The 24,031-nt window shown below is 43.4% G+C and overlaps 2 protein-coding genes across 6 annotated transcripts in view; one reads left to right on the top strand and one right to left on the bottom strand.

The window, feature by feature from the left end:
* Positions 1–24,031, bottom strand: part of CDC42BPA (CDC42 binding protein kinase alpha) — a 336,523-nt gene that overhangs the window by 179,998 nt on the left and 132,494 nt on the right. For all 5 annotated transcript variants that reach the window (XM_074949164.1, XM_074949160.1, XM_074949163.1 and 2 more), the window contains exon 5: positions 14,756–14,904. In XM_074949164.1, the coding sequence (XP_074805265.1) occupies positions 14,756–14,904 (149 nt within the window). The remainder of the gene's footprint in view (positions 1–14,755; positions 14,905–24,031) is intronic.
* LOC141983886 (uncharacterized) lies at positions 17,686–19,276 on the top strand. The gene is made up of 2 exons (XM_074946865.1): positions 17,686–18,153; positions 18,735–19,276. Exons 1-2 carry the CDS (start codon positions 17,748–17,750, stop codon positions 19,274–19,276), a joined length of 948 nt encoding a protein of 315 aa, XP_074802966.1. The 5' UTR covers positions 17,686–17,747.

The following is a 24,031-nucleotide window of genomic DNA, read 5'->3' as shown; positions in this document are numbered from 1 at the left end:
AGGATAAGGAGCTTGAACTTTATGAAGGGAGAGCCAGCCATCGAAGGAATTCATGGAAGCAGGTGAATTCTAAGAACAAGAAGCCATCCTGAGTCAACAGCTAATGAACCAGTTAGAAGCAAGGAGAAAATCATGTGCTTCAGAATCACACTTAGAAGGAAGAGAACATTTGTCCAGGCCTGAGAGAATCAGAAAGGAAATAACGTAAACGAAGTTTGGCTTATAAAATTACTGCCTATAATGGGAATATTTTGTCTTTATCTGGAAGAACAGATATGACATGACATCGTGAAGACCCAAGTTTGAATGTCCTGGTGATTTAAGAATCCTCACACCAGAGTCATAATATTCCAAATGAGGATAGCTTATTTAAATAACAAAAAAAACCAACAAAAAGGATGTTGTATAGTCCAAGGATGAAGAACAGCCCTCAGGCCCAAATTAGCTATACCTCTGAGAGCAACATCCCACTCAGCTACTAATAAACCTTGCTATAACTGCTATTACGTGGAAGGCAAGGCTAGTTTTTTAAATGGTCCAATTCAGTGGAAGTTCCATGCAGATATCAGGGTAGAATTGGTCCTTAAGTCTCTCCAATCAGGACACAGGACTAACAGGCACCTTTCTTAGTCAAAGAAAAGTACTTCCTGGTTGTATCTTTCATCTTCACCCAGGGCAATGTTCTTCATCCCTTTGTTACAAAAAAAAAAAATCACATTAAAACCCATTCTAAATGGGAATATATTTCCACGCTGCCTGACAGCAAATCCATTTCTCTGCCTCTTGAAAGATGCTGTGTACAGGGGATTTGCCAAATCTATCTGCAGTGAGAGAGGGAACAAGTGTAAAAAAATAATAATAAAGAAGGGGAAAATGTGTCTTTTACCTGAAAAGTTCTTAGCTTGCTATGGGTTTTCTTCTTCGGATTATAACCACCCAGCCCAAGGGGTTAGTAAGTTTATGAGCAAAAGACTCATCAGAACAGATAAAGTAGGAGAGATTTTGCCTTGCCGGCCTCCCACACCTTGACCACATTGTAATCAAGGATTTTCTCCTCTAAAGCTGGGTATCCGAAGATGAAGGACGAGGATTTTAATATTTAAGCACATCTTGAGGGTTTTCTGGACAACTGGGTTGCTTTTTCTTTTTCTTCTAGATGTACCAGTTCAGGGCAATTCCTGTGACTTGCAAAAAACCTTGTTTAATAAAAACCAGATCTCAAGCACCACATATCAGTGTGGAATAAGCAATACTATGGTTCTGTGACTAGGGCCTCCAGTTCTGAGTTTCTTCTGACCAAGGTTACAGCCACTAGAAATGCAACCCTGAGCAACACAGAATGTAATAGTTTAAATGGGTATTTAATAAGAACATTAAACTAGGGAAGGCCCCATAATGGAATGCTGAACTGGTAGAGACAATGATCTAAGAAATCTTTTGATGTCTGGATGAGACTAGATCTGGTCTACTGCAGAAGCTGTTGGACAATCAGTATCCCGGAGTCTGGTAGTTTCAGAATATTTCCATCCCATCCCAAACTCCTCAGAAAAACCTGGCAGCAACAGTCATTGGTCATTGGACAAATCTGTGTCAAGGCACCATTAGCTTGCACAGACTGGAAATCTCCCTGAAGGGAGACTCTGGGAGAAGATGCCGACATCTGTAGCCAAGGCGCCTGGAAGAAATATGGAAGCCCAGAGACTGTGGAAATTTCCTTGATTTCCTGCCCTATTCAATGGAAGAATGGGGAGGAAACTCAAGAGCTCAGAATCACAGCATTTTTTTATCTTTACAAAGGAATAACTTATATAGGGGAGCATTAGCTTTATGAATTATCACTAAAATGAATACCAGTCCTATACTTGTTAATGTAAAATTAAATCTTACAACAATTCAAAGCAATACAATTTCACTAGACTACTAAAATAATCTATGTTATTTTTTCCTTTGCAGCTCTGCCTGTTTCCTTCACTCTCAGCAGTCTTGGTAAGTACATCTTCTCATGTGTTTTGGACATTATGTCTGTTGCAGAGTCTGGTAAACATGCTTAAAATATGCAGTTGTGATCTTTTAAAGCCACAATTATGGTTCACTTTACCAAAAGCCAGCAAATTTGGCTCACACATGTGTCGACTTGACTCACACATACTACTCAATGCTGCTTACTTTTTAGATGTACCCTCCACTCCAAAATTTTCCACTTAAGCAAATTAATGATCAAGAAATACAGGACACACCCAGAAGACAACAAACTCCTGACTCAGCACATCAAAAATAGATATACTGGCAACAAAGTTTATAGTTGAAAAATGAAGGGCATCTTGTGAATGATCTTAAATCCTAAACTCTCTGCTAGCTGAAAGGAAATATTTCAGGGATCACAGAATATCACAGTTGGAAGGGACCTCAGGAGGTCATCTAGTCCAACCCCCTGCTCAAAGCAGAACCAATCCCCAACTAAACATCCCAGCCAGGGCTTTGTCAAGCCTGACCTTAAAAACCTCTAAGGAAGGAGATTCCACCACCTCCCTAGGTAACGCATTCCAGTGCTCACCACCCTCCTAGTGAAAAAGTTTTTCCTAATATCCAACCTAAACCTCCCCCACTGTAATCTAAGACCATTACTCCTTGTTCTGCCATCTGGTGCCACTGAGAACAGTCTAGATCCATCCTCTTTGGAACCCTCTTTCAGGTAGTTGAAAGCAGCTATCAAATCCCCCCTCATTCTTCTCTTCTGCAGACTAAACAATCCCAGTTCCCTCAGCCTCTCCTCATAAATCATGTGTTCCAGTCCCCTAATCATTTTTGTTGCCCTCTGCTGGATGCTTTCCAATTTTTTCACAACGTTCTTGTAGTGTGGGGCTCAAAACTGGACACAGTACTCCAGATGAGGCCTCACCAGTGTCGAATAGAGGGGAACGATCACGTCCCTCGACCTGCTGGCAATGCCCCTTCTTATAGATCCCAAAATGCCATTGGCCTTCTTGGCAACAAGGGCACACTGTTGACTCATATCCAGCTTCTCATCCACTGTAACCCCTAGGTCCTTTTCTGCAGAACTGCTGCTTAGCCGCTCGGTCCCTAGTCTGTGGCGGTGCATGGGATTCTTCCGTCCTAAGTGCAGGACTCTGCACTTGTCCTTGTTGAACCTCATCAGATTTCTTTTGGCCCAGTCCTCTAATTTGTCTAGGTCCCTCTGTATCCTATCCCTACCCTCCAGCGTATCTACCTCTCCTCCCAGTTTAGTGTCTCTGCAAACTTGCTGAGGGTGCAATCCACGCCATCCTCCAGATCATTAATGAAGATATTGAACAAAACCGGCCCCAGGACCAACCCTTGGAGCAGTCCACTTGATACCGGCTGCCAACTAGACATGGAGCCATTGTTCACTACCCGTTGAGCCCGACAATCTAGCCAGCTTTCTATCCACCTTATAGTCCATTCATCCAGCCCATACTTCTTTAACTTGCTGGCAAGAATACTGTGGGAGACCATGTCAAAAGCTTTGCTAAAGTCAAGGAACAACACATCCACTGCTTTCCCCTCATCCACAGAGCCAGTTATCTCATCATAGAAGGCAATTAGATTAGTCAGGCATGATTCGCCCTTGGTGAATCCATGCTGACTGTTCCTGATCACTTTCCTCTCCTCTACGTGCTTCAGAATTGAATCTTTGAGGACCTGCTCCATGATTTTTCCAGGGACTGAGGTGAGGCTGACTGGCCTGTAGTTCCCCGGATCCTCCTCCTTCCCTTTTTTAAAGATGGGCACTACATTAGCCTTTTTCCAGTTGTCCGGGACCTCCCCTGATTGCCATGAGTTTTCAAAGATAATGGCCAATGGCTCTGCAATCACATCCGCCAACTCCTTTAGCACTCTCAGATGCAGCACATCCGGCCCCATGGACTTGTGCTCGTCCAGCTCTTCTAAATAGTCCTGAACTTCTAAATAGTTTCTCCACAGAGGGCTGGTCACCTCCTCCCCATACTGTGCTGCCCAGTGCAGTAGTCTGGGAGCTGACCTTGTTCGTGATGTCCACAAGAGGATTTTTACTGAGGGCAAAATTGTATCTTCCTACTAAAAGCAAGGCAGAGGCAATCATGATTGGAGAGGAGAGAGCGCTTTCATTCTTTTAATAGATTTATTCTTACATTAGGTCTCTTTCAGAAAGGCTATCAACTCTGCAGAGAATTCAACTGCTCCATTTTAAGAGCTCTCTGATACAGTCCAGCTAAAAATTACATTTCAGAACAGAAGCTGAAGTTAAAAAAAAAAGTAGAAGATGATCTGATATATTTCTGGTTTTAAAATGTCAAAATACATTCCATTACAGACAAAATATAGGAACAACTTTTAGGAGTTCAGAAATAAAATAAGATTGAGCAGGGTTGTGGGCGTGTGTACTTGTTCAAAACATTCAGGAATTACATGTGTTTATCATTTGCATACTTAATCTTTTCAGCTGTAAGAATAGGAAAAATTTATGAATAGCTAGAACTTGACAGCTCACATCCCATATTTAGCTGCACTTCTGTAGCATTAACCGAAAAGGACAAAGATGTTTAATCTTTCAAAAATATTTTCTTGATAAGGATGTAAGTGAGGATTTGTCATTCATCACAAAGAAAAATGTCCAATTTATGCTGGCACACGCCAGTATGTGGATATTATTATGTTTATAATCGCTTTGTGACAATCTGGAGTATCATGAGACTGGGAGTTGAATATTCCCAAATTCTAATATTGGCTCTAACATTCACATTCATACATTCCAAGGCCAGAAAGGACCACTGCAATCATCTAGCCTGACCTCCTGTATAACACAGCCAGAGAACTTCCCCAAAATAATTCCTAGAACAGAGCTTTTAGAAAACATCCAATTTTGATTTAAAAATGGTCAATGATAGAGAATCTACCATGACCCTTGGTAAATTGTTCCAATGGTTGATTATCCTAACTCTCAAAAGTGTATACCTTATTCCCAGTCTAAATTTGTCTAGCTCCAACTTTCAACCACTGAATCATGTTACACATTTCTCTGCTTGATTGAAAAACCGATTGTCAAGTATTTGTTCCCCATGCAGGTACCTACAGACCAGTGGTCCCCAAACTGTGGGGCATGCCCCCCCACCCCAGGAGGGCATGTAGAAATGTTCAGGGGGCAGGGAGGGAGCACCACCCAGCCCAGCTCTGCCCCCAGCCGCAACCCTACTTTGCCCCCAGCCCAGCTCTCCTCTCAGCCAGAGCTCCAATCTGTTCCCTGCTCTGTCCCCAGCCCAGCTCAGGCCCAGCCAGCAGCCCCAGCCCAGACCCACCCCCTACTCTGCTCTCATTCCCTCTCCGTCCCCAGGCCAGCTCTGCCTCTAGCCTTGGCTCCTCGCCCATCCCCAGTACTGCCCCCAGCGCTGCCTTCAGCACAATCCCCTCTGCTGAGCCAACTGTGCTGTAATGGAAGGGGGCATGGACAGATTCCATTACTGGTAAGGTGGGGCAGGACAGGAAAAGTTTGGGCACCACTGCTATCAAGTCACCACTTTTATCTTTTCTTTGTTAAGCTAAACAGACTGAGCTCCTTGAGTCTGTCACAGTAAGGCATGTTTTCTAATCCTCTAATCTTTCTCATGGCTTTTCTCTGAACCCATTCCAATTTATTAACATCCTTCTTGAACTGGGGACACCAGACCTGGACACACTATTCCAGCAGCAATTTCACAAGTGCCAAATACAGAGATAAAATAACCCCTCTTTTCCTACTTCAGATTCTCCTGTTTATGCATCCAAGGATCCTATTAGCCCTTTGGCAACAGCATCACACTGGAAGCTCATGTTCAGCTGACTGTGCAGCACAACTGCCAAAAATTTTTCAGAGTCACTGGGTCCCAGGATAGAGTTGCCCATTCTAGAAGTCTGGTCTACATTCTTTGTTCCTAGATATATACATTTACATTTAGCTGTAACTTAAAACGCATATTGTTTGCTTCTGCCCAGTTTACCAAGAGATCCAGATTGCTTTGTATCACAGACCTGTCCTCTTCATTATTGATCACTTCCCCAATTTTTATGTCATCTGCAAACATTATCAGTGATGATTTTATGTTTTCTTCCAGGTTACTGATAAAAAATGTTTGCTAGTGTAGGGCCATGAACCACTTCCGATCAGTCAGCCAGCTTTTAATTCATATAATGTGTGCCATGAGTCATTGTGTGGCCTTGAACCTCTAAGAGGCACAGAAGTTGCAGCCCAGGAGGAGGTGAGAGCTAAGGTGGATTTAAACCACCTTTGTACCCTCCTGATGCTGGGCTGCTCTGGGAGCTGAAGACACTTCTGGTGTAATTTAGAAAGCCCTAGAGGCCTAAATTAATGGCAGCTCCATGAACCACACAGTGCTGCCTGAAATCTCCACAATGGTGCAGCCCAACCTCAACCCGCCCCTAGTATGCCCAGCCCCCGACCCTGGTATGTCCCCTATGGTAGAGCTTAAGAGGGATCCTCACGCTGTCTTCTGCAGTGCCTGGGAGAACTGTATTCCAAGGGGAGCCAGGGCGTTAAGGGCCATTTTGCCTGACACAAAGGGGCTGCAGGTGTGTGTGCGCACGCACGCATGTGAAGGGTCTGGCTGGGGTGGGGCACGGGATGAGAGGCTTGGGGTACAAGAGGGGCATTACTACTACCTTTGTGAAGACTCTGTATTGGTAGTGGTCTAGGTCAATGGTAAAATGCAGGGACCTCTTGTGTGTGGAGCAGATATCTACATGGAAATAAGCGTCTTTCAAATCATTGTCACTGAACAGGTTATTTCCATTAGAGGGCAGATCCTCCACAGGTAATTGGACTTCCCATGCAAGTCAGCATCCACTAACTCCTTTGCTTTGCCAGTATGGACAAGTGTCTTGCCACTTCTGTGGATGACAGTCCTGAGGCACTTTTGGGTCCTAGTGCTGAGGAACCAGTAACATGTTCCTTTTGAGCTCCTGACACAACCCATACCATGGCACAGAGTCTCACCAACTTAAAATGGGTCAGGGAAGAAGTTATCTTCTTAGACGAGGACTTAGAGGGGGGTTTCTCATGTCCGTCCTTGTGAGAACGCTTACTTTTAATCCTCCTCCTGTCTGCCTTGTTTACTGCTAGAGTCCTTAAACTCTGCTCTCTGAGGTCTAGTAGCCAGAGCCATCATGCTTGAAGAGGCACTTCTCAGTGCCTCTGCCTGATGTACCTGGGTTCTGATGGGCCAGGGTCCAACTTTGGCCTCATCGAGTGATCCATCAAGAATGTGTGAAGTCTGAGCTCTCAGGACTGATTCATTCAGTAAGGAAAGGACCATTAGATATTACACTGGGAGGGGACATGAGCTTCCTTGAGGCAACACAGACAAGTGTTGTGGCCATCGCTAACTGGGAACGCCCATGGGCAGACTACACAGGTCTTGAATCCTGGGGTCCTAGACATTCTAGGTACCTTTACAGGGAGATTGTGGGGGTACCCCAGCCTCTAAAAAATTCACTAAAAAGAACCCTAACACTGAAATCAGAATTTTATCAGGCTAACACCATTTACAACTATTTACACTAATAAAACAAAGAACGCTAACTAAAGCTGCGGGTGCTAGCAAAGTTCTGTCTTAGACCACTGGTGGCAGAAAGGAACTAGAGAGATGTTCCCTGTATCCTTGCTTTAGAGCCCAAGGAGAAGGGAGTAGGTGCAGATCAATGGACCCTGCTAATGAAACATCTTCCAGTTTCAGGTGCATGGAGTGTATGTGTACCTCTAGTGGAATACACACAGGGACCATCACTCAAACAAGAAGGTGGTATTGCAGGAGTGTACGCACAGTGTATCTATACACAAGACTCTTCTTTTAAAATGTCAAAAGAATTTCTCCTAGGCACATGGCCCTTGTTCCCTAAAACTCAAAATTAACTATGTTCTGGAACAACATTAACGGGTATCAGAACTTTCATAAAGGTACAAGGCCTCTACCAGTAAGTCTAGGTCACAAAGGAAAACAGCATCACAAGAATTTCATAGCTAAAAATGGAAAGTTCTTAGAGCTATAAAAAGAGCATATTCTGCTTGAACTTTTAAGGTTATAATAAAATCTGTTTTATTTCCATTTGGGACATCTGCCTTTTTAAAAGTCCATCAGTGTCTCATATGAGCTAACTGCCCATAGCACTATACACCAGGAAGTACAGCACAGTTCAAGAGTTGAAGTGTTAAAGTAAGATTGAAAAAAAGGACATATGATCTTTTAATGTTGCTTAAAAAAAAAGTTACAGAAGTTAAGAATTGTCAAATGGAAGTAAAAATTTGAGCCCAAGCCTGCAAGGTTATGACTGCTCTGAGCTTTCTTTGAAGTCAAGGAGAGATGGAGCACTCACCTTGCAGAACCACACACCCTGTTTTATATTAAATACTCCAGATTTTTGCATGAAGTGGCTAGCTAGAGAACTCTGCTCTAAAATATTTTTAAATACAAAAGAAGAGGAATGAACAAAGCTTTGATTTCAATATGTCTAACTTGCTGAGAATCCTCAACTATCTTTAGAGTCACTGGGAGTTGAGGACCCTCAGCACCTCTCAGAAGTTGATCAGCACCTCACAGTATCAGCCCTGATGTGGCCAGTGAAATGACATATATGAGCTAAGTACTCAGGCTTTGATACAGCAAAGCATCCCTATTCAGAAAGGATGCTTAACTGAACACTTAAAATTAAGCAAGTTGCAATGTTTCCATATAGCAGAGCCTCAGGAAGAAAATCACCTTTGTAAGACAGAGACCTTATCAGACATTGTTTTGAAAAAGCACAAAACAAACTCCAGGTAAGTGTCATGCAGATTACATTTAGAAATATCAGCTGGAAGCTGATGGATGTCAGTGACACAACTTCATAACTGAATGAACTTTAATTGAGTCTTTAGGATTCAGTTGAGCTAAAAAACTGCAAAAGGAAATTCAAAGAGACAGCCATCCGGCCACGTTTTAGAAAAAACAACATTGACTTAATATGTCAGGAGCATACAAAACAGTAGACCTCCCCCAACCCCCAAAAGATGTCCTTGCTGCAAACAACAGCCATCTATTTTTTGTAGATTGCCTAGCCTAAATCTCAAAGAGTTAAAGGCTATATACAAGCTGGTTGGTGACACAAAAAACATTCCTATTTAACAGGATCTAGCTTTAGTTACTTTTGAAATTTGAGCTCAGAGAAGAGGGACCAAACAATGCAAAAATGTCTAGTCGTGGGCCCAAATTTTGGGTTTGTATGCATAAACAATTCCTAATGATCTTCATCATGGTCATGTAGAGGCATCTGATGACACAATTTGGCCCCAAGAGGAGTAACAAACAATGCTGAATTTCTGTCCAACAAACTTAAGTGATGGAAGAACAGACATTCTAAAAATCTATAAGCTATTGTTTCTCTCTAAAGAATGGCTTTAGTTGTCAGTCATGTTTACATAGTGTAACCCTTTGAAGATTTAAAGTATTTCATCATCAACACTCCTTTACAATATTTTTCAGTGTTATCATATTTACTGCTCAGAAAAGTAAGCTTATTGACAGAGAGTTTAAGTTACTCACTCATGGTCAAACTGCAAGTCATTAGAAGAGCTGAAAAAGAACCCAAAAACTAGTCCTCTTCTCTTCTCTCATCACTAAGCAACACAGTTGCTTCAGAATTATCTTGTTTTGCTATTTGACAAATATCAACTTAAAAGGTTTTTTTATTTTATCCTTGGAACCAGAACTGTGGTTTTACAATTAAATGAAAGGTTTTATTGTTCAAAAACTCCAATTTAAGATGTCAAACTCTTCAATGGAAGTCCCATTGGGTACATTCAGAGAGCTCTCAGTGCAGTCAGTGGAATATACATGCATAATTCAAGTGCTGAATTGGGACCTAGGGATAATAGCTATTCTTCAAGGGGAGCTTTAACCACCTACAGTGAAGAACATTTCTCTTAAAAAGAAACTTTCACTTCTTGGCAAGTTACTATAGAAAAAGTTTGAACACATTTCTACATACTGTATTGTTCTAATATGAATTGTTGCAAAACAGCTTGAGTGCAAAGAGAAGAAAAGCTCTAGAAATAAAATTAATTGTTATTGCTATTATGGAAGTGTCCATTAACTTTATGAATCTGTTTTAGCATCTGCTAAACTGGCTTCTGAGCTTCTATCTACATACAGTAAAAGGCTTCTGCAGGCCACCCAATAAGCATCCATAAATTAGCACAAACTAAGGAGGATACACTTGAATTATGGTTTTAACCTTTGCCATTGCTTAGTTTAGAATAGGACACTTTCCATCTTGTAGTGGAGTCTCAGATTATGTGACTATAATAATTTATCAAAAAATATAAACTAGCAGTAGGGAAATGCAGAGTGTAATGAAAACAAAATATTAACAAATGAATATTATCATGCAATATTAATGGACAGATATTTTTATTTTGTTTTTAGGCCAGTATCAAGTGAGTGGATTTTTAAAAAAATGCAAAACACACTCACTCACAAATTCCTGAATGTTATTCAGTGTAAAAAGGCTGCTGACATGTGTTAAACACAAGAGAAGGCAGAGATTTATGTCCTTTGTACTCAGGATGATCACCTATATCACTATTCTCCTGCAAGGTCAGAACATGGTTCATGGAATATACAAGAGGTTGGATTACAGCACTGCCCTGTCTCTAACTGTACATAGCAGTCTTTCAACCCAGGTAAAGAGCATCATCAAAAGTAACATCTATCCTCAAGTGAAATCTTTGATATATATTACTGTAATATGTTGATTTAAATAACTCAAGTCAACGGCTCGGCATTAATTTAAGCAAAAGGCTAGTTTAAAATCTCACAGGAAAAAGAGACACTAATTCCATGTGTTAATGACATGATGTCAGCCATATTGCTGTACATGCAGTAATGAAGACTAACTACCTAATTCAAGAAGACTAACTACCTAATTCAAGACAAAGATTGTTCAGATATGGGTTAGGGTCAAACTCTCAATGATGCATGGAAGCAGAGCCTGGCAATGCATATGAAAGAGAATGATTTACTCCTAATCACAGTGGAAACAGAAAAACTTTTTAAAACCAAACTAGCATTAATACAAGTTGAGAAATTTCACCAGAAACATAATGAAGATGCTATGATTCTTTTCATTTTCCTCTTGCTTTACAGTGTTTCTGTTGCCTACATGTAAAACCATATACTGTACAGAAAAGTACAGCTTACACACAAATGGCACAAGGCAATATTCAACCTTGGCTTACTACCAAAAGAACATAATTTAATAATTTTTTAAACTAATAAATTAAATGGGTACCACTGGTAAACACAGTCCTTACATGAGCTCCCAAGGAAGTCTTATTTGAGTAAGGGCTGCACAATCAGGCAAGAAGTATATATGCAACCATGTTCAAGTAAAGGTAATTCATATAAACTAATCTTTCCAGAGTCAGTCATGGAGCTCTCAATGCCATTGGTTAATGCAAAACGCATCAGTGACTTGCACCAAGAATAAAGTAGTTAACCTATGTATTACTAGAAAATGCAGTTTAATGATTATTAGAATTTATGAGATTGATAAAACAAATGGGTAACACACCGCACAATTTGTTCCCTGAAATTCATGAGCAGAAGTGAAATATCATCATGTAAGTTTGAACGCAGCTCTTTTCAGATGTTTAGAGAGAGTGCGCAAGCATATATACACACGTGTCTATCTGCACCATATATACATATATAATGCAGATACACACACACACACCAGCTAGCTATATATTAGTTAACACCTACCATTCTCTAGACTTTACAGCCTTCCAAATAAGGGTTCTGCAATCCAGCAATGCCCGCTCAGAAATTGACTAAGGGCTTGCAGCACAGCAACACAAAGCTGAGGAGTTCTGCAATAGTTTATAGTTTCAGAGGTGCATAGTTCTAAGGTTGCTTGTGTTTCATGTCCATAAGCTCTCCTGACAGTCCATTATGGAAGGACAACAATGGCTTGGGTGAAACTCTTGGGTTATCTTGCAGGATAACTATCATGGTGATCAACACCATTCTCCAGAAAAACTTCACTCTTCTACAGCTAGAATACAAAAGCAATTACTGAACAGTAGAAAAGACTGGAATGGATGAAGGATAAAGATAAAAGGGATGAGGAATAAGGATAAAAAAAGTATATAAGAAATATAGGCAGGAGGGGGAAGTGCTCTTATCACAGGCTATGAGACTAGTTGTGGTCAATGTGAAAATCTGTCCTTAAAGAGCTGGGACACCAAAAAAGCAAGACTAAATATTCAAACCCCGTAGAGTTCTGAATCTTGATAGCAAAATAACCTTGAAAGAAAGATGTATGACATATGATGTTTCTAATTCACCAGCTACACAGTTCAAATCCCTATGCATACTGCCTACCCATCAGAAGTATTGGCACAACAGATATTACATTATCACTTTCTATAAATATATGTTCTCTTTTGCCTTTCCCCTGCCCTCGACCTCCCACAACAATATTTCCCCCTCGCCAAAGGAGGAGGCCACCAGGGTTATTCTTTCAGGAAAGAGCACTGCTGGCACTTACAAATGTTTTCCTTTCTTCTGCTGTAACAGCTGCAAACATCTCAATAAAGTAACAGGGAAATGGATCACATTTCAAAGGCTGATCAGTTAACACTTACTCAAGGCCCTTTTGAATTTTTCATCTTTTCAAAAAGCTTTTTTCCTTATAAACACACTTTGTGTTACTTCTATTTGAATTATAAAAAGTGTCGTTTTTGGACTGACCTTAAAGAAAAGATTTATGAATATGCTACATGCAGCTCACTGGCAAAGCTACAAATAATAATACAAAAGGACCAGGAGTCTATTTTGAAATAAGTATGGTAAGTTAATATGTCCATACACTGATTCCTACAAGCATCTATCTTAAAATCTAACAATTCTGTTGCTGTAAAGCTCCTATAGGATGCCATTTAATTGTGTATCACAAGTTCACATGCAAACCAATTTAACATTGGGGATATAAACAATCTCAAGATGGAAATGTCACCTATGTTGTGCATTACGTATTACCAGTACAGGAATGACAAGATTGTCTTCTGAAAGAAACGTCTTCAATTATTTTTCTGAGAACTGTAGCTACTCTACAGGCTGACTTAAGAGAAAAAGTTTAGCAACCTAGCTAGCATCTGAAATGCTCTTTCACTGCCATCAAAAATAGTCAGTCAGCAGGCTCAACAATTCACACACAAGTTACTTTTTAAAAGCCTGATCCAAAGCCCACTGAAGTCAATGGCAGTCTTTCCATCAACTTCAGTGAGCTCTGGATCAGGTGCAAAATGATTTAAGAACACATACCTTCTCAAAGACACACACTTGAAATCATTTGAATTCACAAAGATCATAAATAAGATACTTTTAATGGGTCTTTTCCATTAGGAAGTTTCACAAAGAGCTCCTTTCCACATAAATTCAGTCCGTTGACAGAACAACTAGCTCTTTTCTCCCCTGGAAATGGTGAGTCACAAGACTTCAAACACATTTCACATGAGAAATGAGGAACCTGACAAACCCCAACTCCAATGATGCCTACTTCAATGCTTAAGCAAGACAAATCAGAGCTTACCAATGTAAAAATCACAAGGTGCTCCTAGCTAGAACCCTTTCATGAAGAGCAACCTCAAATCAAAATAAAATCAATCATTAGGACATTTCTTCATACCAAACTCATGCTAAACTGAAATGGATCCCAAGGGCAACGTTGTGATCACTTCTGGAGAGGAGATCAGGCCAATATGAATCACCACTAGTGTTGTTTATGCTCAAAAGGAGTCTTAGGTGGAATTTTCAAAAGGGCTTATACGTAGTTAAATTAACTCTGCTCCAACTGAAGCCAAGGGGAGTTTTTTTATTAACTTCAGTGGAAGCAAAGTTAGCTCAATGTTGAATCATTCTGGACAACCCACTCTCTCTCTTTAGGCAGTATCCTACTATCATTTTGGAACTGCCCCTGCCATCATTATGAAGCTGTTACTGAAGTCAGCAAGAGCACTGTGTTAAAAGCAATGGCAGGAAAGAGCCATTTTTATACATCAAACTAATGCACCACATTTGACATTACATTTAAATTAAGTTCAAATGCTTTCAGTTATTTGCACAAATAACTTAGTCACTACCATAAAGCCATCAACAGTCGATTGCTAGAAATGTTACTAAATCCAAAACAAAACGTTAAAAAAAAAATCAAAATTCCAACACTTAATTTTGTGCTTTGAAATATTTATGCACAGAAGAAACTAATCAAGAGACACATTCCAAGCATAAGACCTGATCCTGCAATGTGACCCACCCTCCAGGTATCTGCACAGATGCCTGGTGTCCAAGTTAGCAAATCACACAGCAGCCATATTTTGTGAAAGATCTACATTTAACAAATAAAAACAAGCATATTGATTTAGAAGATGCCAATGACAAATATTTTTTTGAGAAATATCTTTAAGCTTGTTGAACAAGCCTGGCAACAGTTCTGAACATCTAAAAAATGAAGCCACATATACAGTGGCCACCATTACATTCAATATTTGCCAGTTGCGCCCACTCTAACTGACCGCTAAAGCAAAATCTTGCCCTCAGGTAAAACTCCCCTTAACTTCAACAGGAATTTGGTGAAGTTAGAACTGCAGGAAGTGGTCCATAATGCAGTGTTAAAGTCATCTCTGTATTTCAGTGCTGGATTTCCTTACCTGTGGACGTAGTGTAACTGATGTACAGAATCAATCGCTATCACCATTTCAGCCAAATAAAAACGAGCCATATCTTCAGGTAACCTGTCCTCAAACTTGCTGAGCAGGGTGAGCAGATCTCCTCCAACATAGTAATCCATAACCAGGTACTATGAGTAAGGGGGAGGTATGGGAGACACAAAGAAAAAAAATTTACACAATGACTCAAAGACCACTACAATCCAAGTACAGCTAAAGAACTGTAGACTATTATTAATACTTTAGATACCACTGAAGTGCTCTTCATGACATTTTCTTAAAATGGAGACAAAACATTAAAAGAAGCATTTTTAAAAAAAATAGCCTTCATAAATTTACCTTTTCAAATAACCTTTGATATTTCTTGTTATCCTACAAACCATAAACTTGTTTTTTTTACGCAAATCTTTTTTTTGTAAAGATTTCATATTTACCTATGTCCAAATAAATTAAACAAAAAGACAGGGAAATTGTCTGTCTAGTTCACCATTCCAGAATCAGACAAGATTATGAAATTAAGTTCTCTCAGTTTATTATAAAAATCTCCTTAAATGGAATACAAAAGTCTTAAAGTATTAAAAAATTTAACTGAAAAAAAAAGTTGGGTTAGCATGGGATCTTATTTAGGGGCCACACATTTCCTCTAGTTTGACGCAATTTCTTCCTGCACATCTACCAATATGATATATGCCATCATGTGCCAGCAATGCCCCTCTGCCATGTACATTGGCCAAACCGGACAGTCTCTACACAAAAGAATAAATGGACACAAATCAGACGTCAAGAATTATAACATTAAAAAAAAAAAAACAGTCGGAGAACACTTCAATCTCCCTGGACACTCAACAACAGTCTTAAAAGTGGCAATTCTTCACCAAAAAAACCTTCAAAAACAGACTCCAATGAGAAACTGCAGAACTGGAATTAATTTGCAAATTGGACACCATCAAATTAGGCCTGAATAAAAACTGGGAGTGGATGGGTCACTACAAAAAACTAATTTCCCCTATTGTTACTCACAACTTCTTGTCAACTGTTTGAAATGGGCCACCCTGATTACATTGGTCTCATTACCGCTACAAAAGTGATTTTTCCTCCCTTGGTATTCTACTGTTGAGAATAGCCCACTTCCACTTCCACTTTAATTGAATTGTCTTGTTAGCACTGACCCCCTCATTTGGTAAGGCAACTCCCATCTTTTCATGTACTGTGTATATATACCTGCCTACTGTATTTTCCACTCCATGCATCTGATGAAGTGGGTTTTAGCCCATGAAAGCTTATGCCCAAATAAATTTGTTAGTCTCTAAGGTGCCACAAGTACTCCTCGTTGTTTTTGCAATACAAACTAAACACAGGTTCCACTCTGAAACCAGAAAAATAAATGCTTTACCTTAAACCAGTCTTGGGATAGGGAAGGACCAACAGATTCCCTGTTCATAGTACTGGCTCCTGGTAGAATATCCACAGACAGTGGAAGGGATTACCATTTTGTAATTTCAATCACAGAGAAAAGCAATTTTTGAGTTTACTGATTTAAAGTTAAGTAAATGTTTCCCAATGAAACATAAAATATGATTCCAACTGGATGTGATCATAGATTTTGAGAGACCATAACCCCTCTCTATTTTCCTATATTATGCAAACTAAACTCTGAAAATGCATTCAAATATATGGTCAAGATGACCTGAAACAGATCAAACAAGGTAAAAACTTTTGAGACTATGAGTACCATATTTTTCTGTAATTGAAAAAGTCCCCCAAGGGCTTGTCTACATAGCAACATGGTGAGGACTACTGGGGTGTGAATTGTGGAGTGCTCTAACATGTTGCACCCCAACTGCTCATTGTACACCCCGCTGGTGAGAACAAAAAGATGCCTAATTCATGTTGATGGTAGCATCAACACAAACTAGGTGCCTTTTAGTTTACGCCAGCAGGTTTTACAGAGGGCAGTTAGAGTGCAACATGTTAATGCACTCTACAGTTCATACCTCTGTAGTCTTTACTGCTTCCATGTAGAGAAGCTCTAAGACTCTGGACTCAGGGATAGCAACTGAAAAGGCAAAGCGGAAAAAGAAAAAAAAAAAGCCTTATTTTCTGGAATTTCATCAGCAGCTGAACAAACAAAACTGGCACTGTCCATCACTGTTGCTAAAAAACCTTATAATGTCTGTGACGCTAGCAGAGCCCGTGCCTGCTCTTGCCAGGGCCCCAGGCCTCACTGAACACTGACAAATGCACAGCTGGAAACCAGACTGGCTTACCTGTGTGTTAGTATTCTTAAAATAGCTATTAGAATTATAAGAATGCTTTTGTGTTTAGACTTTACGGAGTGCTTGTAGGATGCTGCATGTGTTAATCCTACTTATAGTATCTATATCCAATGTTATAAGGCAATGTTTAAATGTTTGCTCTGTAACTATGAAAATGTTTGCACAGCCCTGGTCTACACTAGGACTTTAGGTTGAATTTAGCAGCATTAAATCGATGTAAACCTGCACCCGTCCACACGATGAAGCCCTTTATTTCGACTTAAAGGGCTCTTAAAATCGATTTCCTTACTCCAGCCCTGACAAGTGGATTAGCGCTTAAATCGGCCTTGCCGGGTCGAATTTGGGGTACTGTGGACACAATTCGACGGTATTGGCCTCCGGGAGCTATCCCAGAGTGCTCCATTTTGACCGCTCTGGACAGCACTCTCAACTCAGATGCACTGGCCAGGTAGACAGGAAAAGAACCGCGGACTTTTGAATCTCATTTCCTGTTTGGCCAGCGTGGCAAGCTGCAGGTGACCATGCAGAGCTCATCAGCAGAGGTGACCATGATGGAGTCTCAGAATCGCAAAAGAGCTCCAGCATGGACCGAACGGGAGGTACGGGATCTGATCGCTGTATGGGGAGAGGAATCCGTGCTATCAGAACTCCGTTCCAGTTTTCGAAATGCCAAAACCTTTGTCAAGATCTCCCAGGGCATGAAGGACAGAGGCCATAACAGGGACCCGAAGCAGTGCCGCGTGAAACTGAAGGAGCTGAGGCAAGCCTACCAGAAAACCAGAGAGGCGAACGGCCGCTCCGGGTCAGAGCCCCAAACATGCCACTTCTATGATGAGCTGCATGCCATTTTAGGGGGTTCAGCCACCACTACCCCAGCCGTGTTGTTTGACTCCTTCAATGGAGATGGAGGCAATACGGAAGCAGGTTTTGGGGACGAAGAAGATGATGATGATGACGAGGTTGTAGATAGCTCACAGCAAGCAAGCGGAGAAACCGGTTTTCCCGACAGCCAGGAACTGTTTCTCACCCTGGACCTGGAGCCAGTACCCCCTGAACCCACCCAAGGCTGCCTCCTGGACCCAGCAGGCGGAGAAGGGACCTCCGGTGAGTGTACCTTTTAAAATACTATACATGGTTTAAAAGCAAGCATGTGAAAGGATTACTTTGCCCTGGCATTCGCGGCTCTCCTGGATATACTCCCAAAAAGCCTTTGCAAAAGGTTTCTGGGGAGGGCAGACTTATTGCGTCCTTCATGGTAGGACACTATACCACTCCAGGCCAGTAACACGTACTCGGGAATCATTGTACAACAAAGCATTGCAGTGTATGTTTGCTGGCGTTCAAGCAACATCCGTTCGTGTGTTATCCTCAGGAGAGTGAGATATAATCCATGGTCACCTGGTTGAAATAGGGTGCTTTTCTTCAGGGGACACTCAGAGGAGCCCATTCCTGCTGGGCTGTTTGCCTGCGGCTGAACAGAAATGTTCCCCGCTGTTAGCCACAGGGAGGGAGGAGGGTTGAGGGGGTAGCCACGCGGTGGGGGGAGGCAAAATGCGACCTTGTAACGAAAGCACATGTGCTATGTATGTAATGTTAACAGCAAGGTTTACCCTGAAAGAGTGTAGCCAGTGTTTTATAAAATGTGTCTTTTTAAATACCGCTGTCCCTTTTCTTTTCTCCACCAGCTGCATGTGTTTCAATGATCACAGGATCTTCTCCTTCCCAGAGGCTAGTGAAGATTAGAAAGAAAAAAAAACGCACTCGAGATGAAATGTTCTCCGAGCTCATGCTGTCCTCCCACACTGACAGAGCACAGACGAATGCGTGGAGGCAAATAATGTCAGACTGCAGGAAAGCACAAAATGACCAGGAGGAGAGGTGGCGGGCTGAAGAGAGTAAGTGGCGGGCTGAAGAGAGTAAGTGGCGGGCTGAAGAGAGGGCTGAAGCTCGAATGTGGCGACAGCGTGATGAGAGGAGGCAGGATTCAATGCTGAGGCTGCTGGAGGACCAAACCAGTATGCTCCAGTGTATGGTTGAGCTGCAGCAAAGGCAGCTGGAGCACAGACTGCCACTACAGCCCCTGTGTAACCAACCGCCCTCCTCCCCAAGTTCCATAGCCTCCACACCCAGACGCCCAAGAACGCGGTGGGGTGGCCACCGGCCAACCAGCCACTCCACCACAGAGGATTGCCCAAAAAAAAGAAGGCTGTCATTCAATAAATTTTAAAGTTGTCAACTTTTAAAGTGCTGTGTGGCATTTTCCTTCCCTCCTCCACCACCCCTCCTGGGCTACCTTGGTAGTCATCCCCCTATTTGTGTGATGAATGAATAAAGAATGCATGAATGTGAAGCAACAATGACTTTATTGCCTCTGCAAGAGGTGATCAAAGGGAGGAGGGGAGGGTGGTTAGCTTACAAGGAAGTAGAGTGAACCAAGGGGCGGGGGGTTTCATCAAGGAGAAACAAACAGAACTTTCACACCGTAGCCTGGCCAGTCATGAAACTGGTTTTCAAAGCCTCTCTGATGCGTACCGCACCCTCCTGTGCTCTTCTAACTGCCCTGGTGTCTGGCTGCGCGTAACCAGCAGCCAGGCGATTTGCCTCAACCTCCCACCCCGCCATAAACGTCTCCCCCTTACTCTCACAGATATTGTGGAGCACACAGCAAGCAGTAATAACAGTGGGAATATTGGTTTCGCTGAGGTCTAAGCGAGTGAGTAAACTGCGCCAGCGCGCCTTTAAACGTCCAAATGCACATTCTACCACCATTCTGCACTTGCTCAGCCTGTAGTTGAACAGCTCCTGACTGCTGTCCAGGCTGCCTGTGTACGGCTTCATGAGCCATGGCATTAAGGGGTAGGCTGGGTCCCCAAGGATACATATAGGCATTTCAACATCACCAACAGTTATTTTCTGGTCTGGGAATAAAGTCCCTTCTTGAAGCTTTTGAAACAGACCAGAGTTCCTGAAGATGCGAGCGTCATGTACCTTTCCCGGCCATCCCACGTTGATGTTGGTGAAACGTCCCTTGTGATCCACCAGAGCTTGCAGCACTATTGAAAAGTACCCCTTGCGGTTTATGTACTCGCCGGCTTGGTGCTCCGGTGCCAAGATAGGGATATGGGTTCCGTCTATGGCCCCACCACAGTTAGGGAATCCCATTGCAGCAAAGCCATCCACTATGACCTGCACATTTCCCAAGGTCACTACCCTTGATATCAGCAGATCTTTGATTGCGTGGGCTACTTGCATCACAGCAGCCCCCACAGTAGATTTGCCCACTCCAAATTGATTCCCAACTGACCGGTAGCTGTCTGGCGTTGCAAGCTTCCACAGGGCTATCGCCACTCGCTTCTCAACTGTGAGGGCTGCTCTCATCTTGGTATTCATGCGCTTCAGGGCAGGGGAAAGCAAGTCACAAAGTTCCATGAAAGTGCCCTTACGCATGCGAAAGTTTCGCAGCCACTGGGAATCGTCCCAGACCTGCAACACTATGCGGTCCCACCAGTCTGTACTTGTTTCCCAAGCCCAGAATCGGCGTTCCACAGCATGAACCTGCCCCATTAGCACCATTATGCATGCATTGGCAGGGCCCATGCTTTCAGAGAAATCTGTGTCCATGTCCTGATCACTCACGTGACCGCGCTGACGTCGCCTCCTCGCCCGGTAGCGCTTTGCCAGGTTCTGGTGCTGCATATACTGCTGGATAATGCGTGTGGTGTTTAATGTGCTCCTAATTGCCAAAGTGAGCTGAACGGACTCCATGCTTGCCTTGGTATGGCGTCCGCACAGAAAAAAGGCGCGGAATGATTGTCTGCCGTTGCTCTGACGGAGGGAGGGGCGACTGACGACATGGCTTACAGGGTTGGCTTCAGGAGGCTAAAATCCACAAAGGGGGTGGCTTTACATCAAGGAGTAGTTCAGGCAGGACTTCACGGAGGGTTCCAATAAGAAATGGTGCACCTAAGTTATTGTTCTTATTGGAACAAGGAGGTTAGCCTGGCCTCTGATTGATACATGGCTAGATCTACCTCGCAGCACCTTCTCTGTGAGTGACTGCAGTGTGACCTAGAGGAATGAGTCCCCTAGACAGGGCAGGAGGCAAATGAGTACAAAACAAATCTGGTCTATTTCTTGTTTTGATCCACTCCATCTATCTTTTACATCTTTGGCTGGCAGCAGACGGTGCAGGAGGACTGCAAGCCATCCACATCTCATGGCTGCTCGGCAGAAGATGGTACAGTACGACTGCTAGCCATCCTCATCTCTTGCCTGCCTGGCAGAAGATGGCACAGTACGATTGCTAGCCATCGTCATCTCTTGCCTGCCCGGCAGAAGATGGTACAATACGATTGCTAGCCATCGTCATCTCTTGCCTGCCCGGCAGAAGATGGTACAATACGACTGCTAGCAATCCGTATTGCCTGCCTGCTCACCATTAGACGGTTCAATACGACTGACTGCAGGACTAAAGAGAATGACCTGGTCAAGTCACCAAAAATTTAGTCCCTGCGCCCATGTCTGCCCAGGCGCTCCCAGCCGACGTGGCCAGGAGCACCTCGGACATGACGAGGACGGGTACCAGTCATACTGCACCGTCTGCTGCCAGAAGGCAATGGGTTGCTGCTACTGTGTAGCAATGCCGTACCGCGTCTGCCAGCACCCAGGAGACATACGGTGACGGTTACCTGAGCGGGCTCCATGCTTGCGGTGGTATGGCGTCCGCACAGGTAACTCAGGAAAAAAGGCGCGAAACGATTGTCTGCCCTTGCCTTCACAGAGGGAGGGAGGGAACGGGGGCCGGACAATATGTACCCAGAACCACCCGCGACAATGTTTTAGCCCAATCAGAGTGCTCCATTGGGCTGCTCTGGACAGCACTCTCAACTCAGATGCACGATTGTTTGCCGTTGCTCTGACGCAGGGAGGGGCGACTGAGGACACGGCTTACAGGGTTGACTTCACGGAGGGTTCCAATAAGAAATGGTGCACCTAAGTTAGTTCTTATTGGAACAAGGAGGTTAGCCTGGCCTCTGATTGATACATGGCTAGATCTACCTCACAGCACCTTCTCTGTGCGTGACTGCAGTGTGACCTAGAGGAATGAGTCCCCTAGACAGGGGAGAAGGCAAATGAGTACAAAACAAATCTGGTCTATTTCTTGTTTTGATCCACTCCATCTATCTTTTACATCTTTGGCTAGCAGCAGACGGTGCAGAAGGACTGCATGCCATCCACATCTCATGGCTGCTCGGCAGAAGACGGTGCAATAGGACTGCTAGCAATCCATATTGCCTGCCTGCTCACCATAAGACGGTTCAATAGGACTGACTGCCGGACTAAAAAAAATGACCTGGTCAAGTCACTAAAAATTTAGTCCCTGCACCCATGTCTGCCCAGGCGCTCCTGATCGACCTCACACAGGCGACCAGGAACACCTCGGACATGACGAGGACGGCTACCAGTCGTACTGTACCGTCTGCTGCCAGAAGGCAATGGGTTGCTGCTACTGTGTAGCAATGCCGTACCGCGTCTGCCAGCACCCAGGAGACATACGGTGAGGGTTACCTGAGCGGGCTCCATGCTTGCGGTGGTATGGCGTCCGCACAGGTAACTCAGGAAAAAAGGCGCGAAACAATTGTCTGCCCTTGCCTTCACGGAGGGAGGGAGGGAACGGGGGCCGGACAATATGTACCCAGAACCACCCGCGACAATGTTTTAGCCCAATCAGAGTGCTCCATTGTGACTGCTCTGGACAGCACTCTCAACTCAGATGCACGATTGTTTGCCGTTGTTCTGACGCAGGGAGGGGCGACTGAGGACACGGCTTACAGGGTTGACTTCACGGAGGGTTCCAATAAGAAATGGTGCACCTAAGTTATTGTTCTTATTGGAACAAGGAGGTTAGCCTGGCCTCTGATTGATACATGGCTAGATCTACCTTGCTGCACCTTCTCTGTGAGTGACTGCAGTGTGACCTAGAGGAATGAGTCCCCTAGACAGGGGAGGAGGCAAATGAGTACAAAACAAATCTGGTCTATTTCTTGTTTTGATCCACTCCATCTATCTTTTACATCTTTGGCTGGCAGCAGACGGTGCAGAAGGACATATTGCCTGCCTGCTCACCATAAGACGGTTCAATAGGACTGACTGCCGGACTAAAGAGAATGACCTGGTCAAGTCACTAAAAATTTAGTTCCTGCGCCCATGTCTGCCCAGGCGCTCCTGATCGACCTCACACAGGCGACCAGGAGTACCTCGGACATGACGAGGACGGCTACCAGTCGTATTGTACCGTCTGCTGCCAGAAGGCAATGGGTTGCTGCTACTGTGTAGCAATGCCGTGCCGCGTCTGCCAGCACCCAGGAGACATACGGTGACGGTTACCTGAGCGGGCTCCATGCTTGCGGTGGTATGGCGTCCGCACAGGTAACTCAGGAAAAAAGGTGCGAAACAATTGTCTGCCCTTGCTTTCACGGAGGGAGGGAGGGAAGGGGGGGACTGACGATATGTACCCAGAACCACCTGCGACAATGTTTCAGCCCCATCAGGCATTGGGATCTCAACCCAGAATTCCAATGGGCAGCGGAGACTGCGGGAACTGTGGGATAGCTACCCACAGTGCAACGCTCCGGAAGTCGACTCTAGCCTCGGTACTGTGGAAGCACTCCGCCGAGTTAATGCACTTAATGCACTTCTGTGGGGACACACACACTCGAATATATAAAACCGATTTCTAAAAAACCGACTTCTATAAATTCGACCTTATTCCGTAGTGTAGACATACCCTAAGACTGTAAATCCCCCACAGTGAAGAGAGAAGCATTACCAAGTGTAAAATGCTAGTTTACCACAAGAAGTGTTATCTCCTCCCCAACAACAGAAGTTATGTGCACAAGCTCTCGTCCCATCACAGCATGAGCCCTGGAGGAAGGCAATAAAAGTGCCTGTTAAGGAGAAATTGTTATCCCTATACTGATTG

Source organism: Natator depressus, chromosome 3, assembly GCF_965152275.1.
Source record: "Natator depressus isolate rNatDep1 chromosome 3, rNatDep2.hap1, whole genome shotgun sequence".
NCBI classification, from domain to species: Eukaryota; Metazoa; Chordata; order Testudines; family Cheloniidae; genus Natator; species Natator depressus.
This window is presented reverse-complemented; position numbering and strand designations above follow the sequence as displayed.